The sequence below is a fragment of the Patiria miniata genome, unplaced genomic scaffold, assembly GCF_015706575.1.
Source record: "Patiria miniata isolate m_02_andy unplaced genomic scaffold, ASM1570657v1 HiC_scaffold_27, whole genome shotgun sequence".
In the NCBI taxonomy this organism is placed as follows: Eukaryota; Metazoa; Echinodermata; class Asteroidea; order Valvatida; family Asterinidae; genus Patiria; species Patiria miniata.
The window spans coordinates 9,347,100-9,359,693 of record NW_024037066.1 but is presented as its reverse complement, the minus strand read 5'-3'; the positions used below and the strand labels follow the sequence as shown (position 1 = coordinate 9,359,693).

General features: G+C 40.4%; 2 protein-coding genes across 2 annotated transcripts; both read right to left on the bottom strand.

Moving 5' to 3' along the window:
* Window positions 1-741: 741 nt before the first annotated feature.
* On the bottom strand, window positions 742-6,109 carry LOC119734437 (ATP synthase subunit d, mitochondrial-like). The gene is made up of 5 exons (XM_038207940.1): window positions 5,899-6,109; window positions 3,736-3,832; window positions 2,881-2,952; window positions 2,233-2,295; window positions 742-1,763 (listed from the first exon to the last, which is right to left on the bottom strand). Exons 1-5 carry the CDS (start codon window positions 6,018-6,020, stop codon window positions 1,635-1,637), a joined length of 483 nt encoding a protein of 160 aa, XP_038063868.1. The 5' UTR covers window positions 6,021-6,109; the 3' UTR covers window positions 742-1,634.
* A 2,065-nt stretch (window positions 6,110-8,174) lies between these two features.
* On the bottom strand, window positions 8,175-12,533 carry LOC119734434 (ubiquitin-conjugating enzyme E2 S-like). The gene is made up of 4 exons (XM_038207938.1): window positions 12,385-12,533; window positions 10,720-10,867; window positions 9,085-9,275; window positions 8,175-8,716 (listed from the first exon to the last, which is right to left on the bottom strand). The coding sequence occupies exons 1-4, from the start codon at window positions 12,517-12,519 to the stop codon at window positions 8,429-8,431; spliced, it is 762 nt and encodes a 253-aa protein (XP_038063866.1). The 5' UTR covers window positions 12,520-12,533; the 3' UTR covers window positions 8,175-8,428.
* Window positions 12,534-12,594: the final 61 nt, after the last annotated feature.

The window sequence follows — 12,594 nt, the reverse complement described above, 5'->3', positions numbered from 1 at the left end:
ATACGAGGTCGTGCGTTAGAAATCCAGCGCAAAATAAAGAAAAACATAAGCTTTTGCCAACGATTGAACCAAGGCTCGATATCGTCCTCAACTGATTTGCATAAACAAATAGCGGCCGCATGAGGTCGCTGTTCGCGCTGTATTTTTACATGCATGTGCATAGCGCTTGAGGATATATGCTGACGATTGACCGCGTACGGGACGAATAACGACGAGAGCATTGACCAAGGCTAGGAGGGGGGGGGGCCTGTTCCCCCCCCCCCCCCCCCCGCCCCCAGAAAAGCAAAATAAATAAAAAAGAGAAAAAGAGGCGCGAAGTCATAGTGGTGTAAACTTAATGAGGGGGGGGGGGGGGGGGGGTTGCAAAATGTCCCTGCCATACTCTTTAACTGATAAATCGAGAATTTGTTGAGAAATACAAGAATTTTGGGGGAAATTTTTTTGGCCCCCCTCTAGAAAAAGTCCTGGCGACGCCCATAGAGGTGGGGGCCCCCTCCCCCAGATCCGCGCCTGCACCTCTTCTTATCAAAGATTACAAACATCAATGAATCTGAAAATCGTTGGGAAAAAATATCCCATTCCCATTTTTTTGCATTTTTCTCCACTACAGCCTATGCCCAGTTCCGTCTCATTTTGCCAGAACGCCTCACATGTTACATGCCGACAACATGGGACCATTGAAAATTGTCGTATCTGTAAAAATTCAGAAAGAATGAATGGCACAGCTTTCACAACTTGATGCAATTCAAAAAATTAATTCATGTATTTATTCACACTAAAACTAATAAACTCCATTTTGTTGAAAGTTCGCCTATGAATTTCACACAATGAAACTAACTTTAGCAACTTCAATTTGGTGGCTTTCTGTTGAAGAACGTTATCCATATCTGGCAAAGTTCAAAATCTTTGTTTAATCTGTTGATATTGTGGACATGCACACTTTAAGTTCAATCACTCTGTGGGATTAATCTAAAAACTCTCTTTAGAAAACTAACTCAAATTTGAATCAATGAAATAACGCTATACTCACAGGGTTTGTCCTGATAAATACCTGATGTTTTTCTTGTTTGAAATTGGACTTTTTGAAGGGGACAAAAATATTTCTAGTATTTAGAAAACTGAAAACTGGTGTTCATTTAAAAGAATACATCACACACCAGAAAGTAAGTCTTGTGTTCACTTTAAGTTACAAAGTTTCCAATGTGTTGTGTGTGGATTATAGCTTTGTTTAAACAATCAACTTCGAAAGGTAACAGCGATCATGTGACAATCATGTGACTGTCGTAGGCTACCAGCCAAACTATGTGATGTATATTGCTATGACTGGTTCCCCGCTAAATATGCTTAGCACATCAAAATTCCCGTAACCTTTTGCTGCTTACCACCTCCATGAAAACTGGCCCAAGCATTCCCAGGCTGTTCCAATGGAGACCAGCACGGTTCCCTTTTAAATAAAACTGAAAGTTTTGGAACGGTCTCAATTAAGACTGATCTTTCAGATGTAACAAGCGTGTTATGGCAATCATCATCACTGCAACCACTTCCTAAATCAATATTTATTTGCCAACCCGTGAGCCCAAAGGACCCCATGAACCCTGTGAGGTGGGCGTGTCGGTACCCCCTGAGCCTAGCCTCTACTCCCAGACTGGGTAGTGGGGCCACCACGGGTACTTCTTCTTCCGCTCTTCCATCTGTGGGAAGTACTCCTCCTGTTCCTCCACGGTCATCTCCTCGAAGGGGATCATGGTCTTGAATTTGAGGATCTGCAAGAGACGCAGCAAGGGAGAAGTGAGTTTGTGGAGACCGTGTTGTTATGTGATGTCATGCCAACAGACAAGTGACAGGCAAAAGAAACACAGGAGCAGATTTTCCCAATAATTTTTCCAAGCTAGCAGGCCGGACCAGTAACTCAGACTTTCTCCACCAGCATTTTGACCGATCAGAACGTCTTTCATGCTCTATTTCTTGTTTTACAACCTTAGTTCTGTTAAATGTATTTCAGTCAGTACAACATTATAGGAAATTTTGCCTTGAGGGGCAACTGCAATTAGTGCCTTAACTGTTGTCTAAAATCAAGGCCACCAAACCATTTCCCCCCCCCCCCCTCCCCGATTTTCAAAGGGATTCAGGGCAATGGCAAAACAAGTGATAGCCAACTACGGACATGGAAGGAATGTCATTACACAATGTACGTCTAAGCAACAGAATATATGTTAGGCATCATACATGTACCTCTTTTTCATACTGTCCGATGCGTTGCTCAGACCCCTTCTTGAAATCAGCTGACATGGTGTCCTATTGAAGCAACAAGAACAAATGTGTTATGAAGCTACATATACAGTTGTGTTCTGAGGAAAATAATTTTTTTTGTTGTTAAAAAATTACCACGAGACGATACAGTGTTTCTTTACCCTCGGCAGGATTTTTGTTCGGTGTGATTTGGCGTATTTTTTTTAAAGTTACGGCAAAGCTTGTAAAGACTGTCAAAATCTGTTTAGGCCACTTTCTTCACCTTCTTGGTACATGTATGTGAATGCCTTTCATTAGACACCAAGTGGCCCAACTTGGAATTTAAGTCATTTTCATTTAGCTGTATCTCTGGACTGGGGTGTCCAAATGAAATAGGATAAAGACCACTGTGTAGAGTATTTACTACACTTTCAGACACTGTAGATAAGTTTTGCAAAAAGAAAGTGCTAGTATTTTTGATATTTATGGATCGACTGCTATATTTTTTTTGAGACAACCTGTACATGCAGTTTAAGTCCTATTTATCCCAGGTTTCCTGATAAGAACTTGGAGTGATGTTCCCCTCAGATCCCAACTACAGATCCTGTAGTACAAGGAACCTTCGAGAGAGGTCACCAAGTGGCATCTTACCATTTCTTTGGACTGCTGCTCGATCTTGGCAGAGGCTGTATCCAGAGGGTAGGGTACTTTCACCTCATCAAACTGCACAACAACAAAAATAACAAATTGTTTTTAAAGATCTGTTACGTAGACAGCAAGAAATGCTGATGGAGTTAACAATGAGTGAAACTGTTGAAAGCTGGCAAACACTTGCCTTGACATTCAACATTCATGATGGTGATAATTTCTGCAGGAAGCATGAACCAGCTTCAAGGAAAGAAGTTGGAAGTGATGCCCAATACAGTTATAGCTATAGTCCATCATTTGCAGCTATCCAAAAAGTAACTGACGTAATTACTGTTGAAAAACATACGTGGTTGAAAGATAGTAAGGGGACTAAACTCCCTGTGAAATTATTCTCTCTGGCAAGCTGTCATTTTGAAGAAAACAACGAAAGAAGGCCTTTCCAACGATCCGTCTTAAGACGCACCTTTGAAAATGTCCGTTAGTAGTTTTTTTATTCGGCGAAGCGCGCGCAAGGGTTGGCATGATGCACACGCGCGTGCGGCTGCTATAATTCGTCGGATCGGTGCGCGACATCGCGTAGCTACATCGGCTCAGTGAGAACGTGTCTCGGACGCTGAATTCAGGCCCAATTCAAACATGATTCAGCAACTTTTGATTTGAAATCGAGATCCTAGAATGCTGTTTATCTAAAAAAAAACACAGCTGAAGCTGAGCTGAAACTTCATCAGGTTAGTTGTTCAGCACCCTTCTTTAGATTTTTAACACTTTTGTTGCTTCAATCGAACAAAATGCACAAATTACAAATGATGGACTATACCTTTAAACAAAATTGCATCTGGGAGGGTGGCCAGAATTTACCTGCTTTTGAAACTTGTCCACAAGGCCGGCAACGGGGACGGCTTTCTTGTAGTGCGCCCAGTCAATCGCTTTTGGCTGCTCAGGCATTGACATTAGCCTAAGGAACAGAAAAAAATAAGACAGCAGATAAATCAAGTGATCAACAAGCACGTATGAATTCTGTTTCTACATAATTTCCATTATTTGCAAATGTGTACAGTGTACTTCCTTAAGTTTCTGTTTTACTCTGTCTCCTAATTTTCTCTAGTACAGACTGATATCACTCCTTAACTGAGACTCAGCATGGACATGGTGACAATGTGAACACCTATGCCTAGGCTATTGAGACTCTTGCATTGGAATCGGTAGGCCCAACTTGTTACGAGGAAATCATGTACATGTATGTATGTGGGCGCAGACATCCAGGAATTTTTTACAGTGGCTTATATCATCTCAATGAAGATAAGACATGAATCTGAGACTGAGAAACTTTCCAATTTTGTTAGGAAATTTTCTTGACTCTCCATAGACTTTGTACACAACCGCTGAAGTGGCATCACGTTGCAACATTTTTATCCCACACGCTTTTTTTTTCATTATTTTTTATATTGTATTTTTTTAAAAGGAAATTTTATGATTTTGGTTTTTTAAAAGGAAATTTTATTGCACCTGCATGTGAGTATAAGTAATGTAACTTCCGTGATTGTCGACATGGTCCAAAAAATGTTTACATGTAAGTATTTCCTAACAAAATTGGAAATGTTTCTCAGTCTCAGATTCATGTCTTATCATCATTTTCGCAATGACTGACCTTTATTAGATGATATATGAAGAAAAAACACTTGGTGTCAGGTTGCTACATTTTTTTCACCCAAATTGTGCCATTTCCTATCAATACAGTCACCCTGATGCATTAACATGGCGCAATGTCGTAGATTTTGGGTCAACTCGTACCATAATTAACTCGTGTCTCTGGGCAGGGTTTTGATTTTTTTGAGGGAAATTTGGGGGTAAAATGACGATGATAGTGCAGCGACAACACACGACCCGAAAATAAAGATGGCGATCACCGTACCGCATGATGTACCATACCGTGAGCACGCACGGCGCGCTGAATCGCAAGGCACAAACTGCACAGGAAAACCGTGATTTCTACACCAAGAATCTGTTAAAAATTGCAAAAAGGGTGTCATTAGAATTGAGAAAAGTCTGCTTTTGATTGTAAAGGTGTTTTTTGAGCAATAAAAAACATTTTGACTCTAGTTTGATCACAACAAAACAGGGGCCCTACACTTCTTCACGATCGCCAATATTGGGAGTTTGACTTTGAGGAAACTGTGTACATGTATAGTCGTGTTCCCTAACGTGGCGCACTTCGAGGCTTACCCAACTTTCCTCGTGTAGTGTTGCCAAACCCTTTTGTTGATAAACCTCAAATTCATGCAGTGAAATACTGGTACCTTTACCTTTTTAGAGCTTGCTATTTAACCTCTGTGAACAATTTCGGTTTCACAAAATTTAATCCGAAATGCAAAAACGGTCGCGTCCGGAAATTTGGCACAAATTGGCGGAGTGTTCCCTAACGTGGCGCACTTGAATAAATCTCGGAAAACTCCAAATAAACATTTAAGAATTTCTGTGAACTTGATAAATTCTGATAACTTACAAACCCAGCAAGATGTTTGTCAGAAAATTATTTACTTATTTTTCGGGGCATTTTCAAAGGGTTCACTTTGCACTTGAAAATAAAATCGGAAAATCACGCCAAAATATTTTTTTCTTTTAACTTTCTACCGGGTAAATAAACTCGCGATTTATGAACGGGAGTGTTTAGAACTTGATGAAATTTCACTTTCTGAGAAATTTCAGTTAAAAGTTTTGCTCTAGCTAGGCGCTACAGGCATGGCGAAAAATCAAAGTGCGCCACGTTAGGGGCCGCGCCACGTTAGGGTAGGCCTACATCAACAATAATAGGAGAGTTGACTTGAGTACGGGTCAACTACGACTTGACCCATTTCCATGTCGTGTAGGCCTGTACTGGGAAATCGGTCAACTCGTTCCCGAGTTAACTCGTACCCGAATGAACTCGTACCTAGAGTCAACTCGCTCCCGAGTCAACTCGTACCCGAGTCACTGCACTTTGTAGGCGCAGCCGACGCCGGCAAAAAAAGTTTGAACATTTACCTTGATGTTAAAGCATCAGCCTTGGATTTCAAAGCATTGAACTGTGATTTTTGATTCGGTGGTACTCTCTCCGCAAATGCAGCCCAATCAATGGCCTTTTGACCAACTCTCCGCGCTGCCATTTCGAGATTTCTTACACAATCTCGGTGTCTCAAAATCTACCCGGCCGGCGAACAAAATGGCGGATGCCGATGACCCTTTCTTGGTATCAACGCTTGATGGCGCTATAAAGCTACACCGGTGTGGGCGGGGTGCTCATTTTCAAATCCGCCGCCAAACAAAACACGATTCTTGCAATTAAAATAATGCCATGTTCATTCAAATTGGAACAAGTGAACTATACTTAAAATGGCATTCAACACTAATTTAGTTTGGAAGGCTGATGACAAAATGTGATGGTTACCTCCTCATTTCTCAGTAATCTTACCCCCCCCCCCAAGTCTGATTATTATCACGGAGACTACCAGCAATTCTTAGCAGTTAAAAATGCTGAAATTGTTGGACAGTTACTTCAAATCAACGGTCTGTATGATTAAATGTGTGATTAAAGGCAAGTTGCTATTCATATAATTTATAGATTTGAATTTGACCTCCGACACAACACAATGTAGGCCTACATGTACACACAGCGTATCAACATGCATGAAAATAGCAGCTTGCCACACAGCGTATGAACATGCATGAAAATAGCAATTTGCCCGTTTTTCCCCCGACAGAGTTTTCAAAAATGACACAATACACACTTCATTTTTACAATCTGTCAGCTCTCACTTCTTTATAAATATCTTACAGAGATACAAATATTGCATTTACAAATTCAATGCGCATTTCCCGCAGGTACTTCTTTTTACGTTTTTGTATTACATTATGTCTGACATAATTTCAAGATTTTGATGTACAAAATGTACAATAGCAATTGTAGTTTAGTATAAAGACAGCTGATAGAGTACCGTAAACGGCCAAGTTTCTTAGATACCAAAAAAACAGGGACAAAAAAAAAAAAAAATTACAACACAACACTCAGAAGCTTAGAAACAATGAACAGATCAAAATATAAACTTAAAGCATATTTCTGATTCTAAGGAAAAGAAATGCATTAATATTCTAGCATAACAGACAACATACATTAAATGGACTTAAGGTTGCAATAAATATTTAGGTGATGAAAAAATCACAGCCCAATCTTGAAATTGATCAATGTTAAAAGTAAATGTATAACAAACTGGTACATATATAGAAACAATACTCTATATTCAGAAAGTTTAACTCGTCAATCAAGAAAATATCAGTGCTTTGCCCCAGTATTATCTGTATGTACCCCATGTTTGGCTTAAAGGGAATATACATCATTGGCTTTTGCTGTATTTTTCAGAAATGAACTATTTGAGGGGTTTGTATAATAGATCAAATATTGTTACACTGACATGTTTGAAGTTTTGTGTTAAAAAATGCTGGAAAAACCAAGAAAAACAAAACTGTTCAAGTAGTCTGGTTCCCTGACTCCACTAAATATAAAATGGATCAATTTACAGATGCCGGAAAATTGTAAGGTAAGGGTACCAGTCTAGCTGGCCTGCACCCGTTCATGAACATGTAACCAATAGCAAACAAACTTTTGACTAAATTAATGGTAAATTTGGAGCAGTAGTTGAAAAATAGTTAGGTTTTTCCAACGGTGGTCGGCCGACCACCGCTGGAAATTTGTACAAAAATACCATTTTCTTGAAAATGACTTCACACCAGGTGCCATAATTTTACAGGATGCTTTAGACTGTCATTAGCCAACATCCTATTAAGGTACATGTATTTTGTAAAAACTTAGTAGTTTTATTTTTCGATGTTTGCAAATGTTGTATATTCCCTTTAAGATATTCCAAAATGGAGGGTCACACACTTTATTCAGCTAAAAAAAATTGGTCTAACAATCGGCGGAAAACCAGTCACAGTTAACATACAACTTTCATGACATGTTGGTTGGTAACTAATTCTAGTTTCCCAAAAAAAACATTCAGTTTCTGCCACAGCTGTGGGTACTCTCCGCCACCGTAAAATATTCAGAACGTTGACGGGGAATGCAACCACGATGCGCGTGCCACTCTCACCCAACAAAGCCTAGTTTTCTTTCCAGCGATGCTGTGACTTTGGGTTGTGCTTACACCAGGGGATTACATCAGTTCCCGAGTCCCGGATTCATGGCAGGGAATCCGTTTTGAAAGGTACCCACAACCTCAAGATTTGGCACGTGAGTAAAAGGCAAAAAGTTTCCACGGTCAATCAATTTCCTGAATACTAGATCTGTCGACTCAAATCTGAACCCACCTTTCGGGAGAAATTCTGAGGAGGCAGACATCAAAGGCCAGAAAAACACTGTCTTTTCAAAAGACTCTTTATCATCATATTCCAGCAAAAAGACTACATATACCAAAAACAAAAACTGTTAAGAAGGACACTCTGTCACAAATTCGAGTCGGAGCTGTTCATGGAGTAATTCAAAATTCATTTCCTCTGTTCCAGAATAAGTTCCCTTTCCTCATAATCTCTTCAGGGCCCTTTTCTTGTCACGCTTCTTTTTGTCCAACACTTTCTTGTCGCCGGCGTGTTTCTTGGCGACGGGCCCGCTGGTGTTTGCGCCCGACGTGGACGGACAGTTCTCGTCTACTTCTCGCGACTCCTTGGCCCCCCGCGCCGACTTCGCGTGGATGTCTGTCATCATTTTTGCCCGCATGAAGTAATCGTCGTACTGTTCTAATAATAGCCTGCCGGCTTCCTCGTTCAGCGCCGATTCCGGGTTGGGGTAGATCAGCAAGCACTTGATTGTCTGTTGGGAAAAAAAACAGAGGAACAAAGCAATGATTGAAAAACATTATTTGAAGAGGCAAGTATGGCAAAGTGACAAATTTGTCAACACGCATTTGGCAGCTTGATTTACAGTAACAACTTTGAGAAATATTTTGAATTTACTTGAAACAGAAGTTTTTTTCCAGTCTCTGTGATGGAAAGTATTTTGACGTTGTTTATTGCAAAATTGTTTTCAGTCACTGTGAAGGAAATGTCATTTTCTCGCCAAATAGACAGAATTTGTCTTCTTTCTGAATTCAAGCTAGATATATTGGACAGGCAAAAAAAAACTGGTCACTCGGCCAGACAGTGAACATCAAGACTCAATATCCACGACTCTCAACTCACAAGAAGTAGGTGTTTAATGCCCATGTCTGCTTTCCAGTCTCTCTTCAGCGTGTTGACACAGATCTCCCCGTTGCTGGCAACGTTGGGGTGGAACACTTTGGTCAGGAAGTAGCCCTTAGGGGGCGCTCTGGGAAAGTCCTTGCCGAGCACGAGCTTCACTCTGAATATCCCACCTGCGTAGGGCGTGCCCGCTGAAAAATAAATACAAAATAAATACATCAATCAATAAAAAAATAAAAACATTCTGGGACTAAAAAAATTATGAGTAAAGAAGATTTAAAGTAGACCTGTAATCATGACCAAATTCACCAAAACACATAGCATTTTCGTCACACGACAGTTCCAATCAGTTAACATCATGGTCTAGTGCAAGACGCACACGTCAAAGCAAGAAACATATTTTCTTGCAAAGTTTTATGGTTGAAACAGAATGTAATATTTCTTGGAATGGGAATGCAAACAATTTGGACACAGAAAATATGCGGTTCTCCAAGGGGAGGGGGCGGCAGGAGAGGGAAAGGGGGGCATATCAGTGCTGTTACGCCCGAATTAGACCACTGTTCTGTCCCAAGTCTGTCCCAACCTGAGTGATCCAGTTTGGCTGGACCAACTACAGCTGTCGTGGACTAGGCAAAGTTTGCACGGCAGAATTCATCAAAAACTTGTGGTAGTATTAAAATCCGGATTTGAAAAAATTGGGTCAGTATTCCACTATTTGGTTTGGATTTTGGAAACTGGATATTTAAAATCAACCTTTAAAACATCGAGGGTCCTTTTACTTTTTTGTGACACAAGCTACAGAAAACAACTGGAACATCCCCTAATTTTGCTCAATGGTCTCCGCTTGTAGCTGCATAGATTATAGCGCCATGCATAGATCAATCACTATTGGTCTACATGTACTTGGTTTGTGAACAGTCTGCCCATTCAACTGATCAGAGAGTTCCCACCCAATGACAGCTCTGGAATGTTTTTGTAAAGGCCCAGTGGTCATTGAATCCCACAAACTAAACCCAGGGCTAGTCATCATGGAGGGCATTGCATGTAGCGTGTATCACATTGCATGCAGCACCTCACTCGTCACTTTTTTGCTGGCATGACTGTGAGCTGAATGGCAACTTCTGGTGAAATTGGATTACCATAATTAGGTTTGAAAAAAATTACGATAACTGGATTTTGAAACCTCTGATTTCTCCCACCACTGTCAATAAAAAAAGTAACTACATGTACATTGTAAATAAAGTAAGTTTCTCTGGCACTTTGCAACACACGAGTAACTACATATGTCTACATTGCATACAAGTGAGTTTCTCTGGCACTTTGCTACACGGGCGACTGACTTGTACAACATGGTGCATATATTATGCTTCCCCTTTAATGTGCCACGTGTGATCACAGAATAGCAGCATCTCAGTTGGGCCGGCTCAACTAACTGGAAGACCTTAGTTGGGACCTTCCCAACTAAAGTTGGGCCCAATGGTCTAGTTGGGACGTAACAGCCCCAAAATGCTTAGTGCTGGAGTGAGATGCATGAAATGGCCTGTGTAGAATTAACCCTAACTCCCTAGGGGGTGTGCAAAATCATATTGAAATTGGAGGATTCAGGACTGTTAGGGACACTACGTCATCACTCACAAGGCCCTTCTATCGAAGCCTGGATGTCAGTGATGTCTTCCTCACTAGGGAGAAGCTTGACCCCCTCTGGTGGATTTGAACACAGATCAGCGACCTCTTTGGCGACTTGCCGCAGGACCTGAGGGGACAGGTTTTCTACGTTGGAGCTCTGAAAAATAAAACAATTTTGAAGAAATCAACAGTCGTCATTTATTCTTGAAAGCTGTTGTTTCAGCCTTCATGATGCAGTTTCCACCGTACTTTAGTCAGCAAGATGCCTCTACGCCTATAGATTCTGCAATCTGAATATAAAAGAATGGCAGTCGATATTTGACCGTCAACCGGTCCCCGATTGTTTTCAGTATTGTAACGGCACGGCACTGAACATGCGCAGTGACCTTGGGGGGGGGGGGGGGGGGGGGGGGCTTGGAATTGTTTACCGTTACGAATCTCCATCTGGTTCCACGCTAATATTGTTGTTGTGACTTCGTACTAAGAGATGGGAATCATATTAGTATTACAATTTCGGACTTAATTTCCCTTGAAAAAAAAATCCTCCAGAGCCACGAATCAGAAAAAGATGAACACTCTGTAATTGACCTATCGCCGTTTGCGAGTTAGCCACGCCCCTTACACAACCCTATGGAATTTTGTATGTTAAGTTTTGTTTGTCCCAGATTTTGCTTGTTCTGTGTCCATTTGTACGGTATGTCATGTAATTAGCTAATATTTCACAAGCTGCGTTGACGCGATTCTACCGCGATAGGTCAATTAAACGTAGGATTCGATTTAAAACAATAAAAGAAGACAGTTCTTATATTTTGGGACACAAAAAATAGAAAAAAATATAGTAATTAGAAGTATCAAAACATCGGTCACACTGGGTAGCTGGCTGGCTGGGACTCAAACTCGAGCAGTGTTTCTTGCGAGGCGGGTGCACTAGTAGTAGTAGTAGGCCTACATGCGTTTGCTTAACGAGAAATGGTAATTTATAATCATGATATTGATAATGGTAGCCTGGCGTACTCGTATTAAAACACATGCATGAGGATGCTATTTAAAATTAAGAATGGAAAAATACGAGACTGGTTCACACTCACAGCTAAATAAACACTTTATAAATGAAAATTTGAAATTATAAATAATTCACATGACACTTGACAGACAAGGTCAACAGACCGTGATCAGATGACGAACAATGTTGAAAAACAACAAAAGTAAATTAAATTGAAAAACCTGAAAAAAAATTAAAAACTGCAGACAAAAAATTGGGGATGTTCACCATGTGTTCACTTGTATTTTTGTTGTATTGTAATGTTGTTCTGCTTTTTTACTCAAATTTTAGTTGAAAATCACGAAAATGTAACATTCATTTTTTAATATACATTCATGTTCATGTATTTGTTGTAAAGGCTTTTCAGCAAGGCTCAAAATTCTTATCTGGGAAGTGGCACTGGCACTGGCATGCAGTGGCACAAAAATTTTGAACTTGCGAGTGAACTGTAGTCTGCTCCCCACTTTCAAGCGCAGTCTATTTACAGTGATGGCTGCATGTGGAAGTTCAGTCACAAGACTATGTTGGTGTTTTAACGGAATTTCCAAAATAAAATAACTCGATTTTTCACAATTCAACGATAATCTACACACATCAAACATGGTTTGTGAAAACTAAAGACCTTTACTTACTCCTGGTAGTGCCATTTTGAAGATCAGCTCAAGAATATTTGATGTAAAATGGATTTTTCTTTCAGTTCCGACGAAAGCTCCGCCGCACAGTCTGTGATTTAAACGGCAGAGATCCCAAACATACGTCACGGTCATTGGTTCGTGAGGTCATAGGTTGGAATATAAACTAACCAATCAAATTGCACAGATTACAATATGTAAAGTATGTGA

What these genes read in the sequence shown, in the direction of transcription:
- LOC119734437 (XM_038207940.1), bottom strand. Translation starts at nt 6,020, where the DNA reads ATGGCAGCGCGGAGAGTTGGTCAAAAGGCCATTGATTGGGCTGCATTT. An exon ending in AGCAGCAGTCCAAAGAAATG is followed by an intron (nt 2,296 to 2,880) that starts GTAAGATGCCAC and finishes TTGCTTCAATAG; the next exon opens with GACACCATGTCAGCTGATTT. An exon ending in TCGGACAGTATGAAAAAGAG is followed by an intron (nt 1,764 to 2,232) that starts GTACATGTATGA and finishes CGTCTCTTGCAG; the next exon opens with ATCCTCAAATTCAAGACCAT.
- LOC119734434 (XM_038207938.1), bottom strand. Translation starts at nt 12,519, where the DNA reads ATGACCGTGACGTATGTTTGGGATCTCTGCCGTTTAAATCACAGACTG. An exon ending in TCAAAATGGCACTACCAGGA is followed by an intron (nt 10,868 to 12,384) that starts GTAAGTAAAGGT and finishes TTTATTTTTCAG; the next exon opens with AGCTCCAACGTAGAAAACCT. An exon ending in GCATTAAACACCTACTTCTT is followed by an intron (nt 8,717 to 9,084) that starts GTGAGTTGAGAG and finishes TTTTCCCAACAG; the next exon opens with ACAATCAAGTGCTTGCTGAT.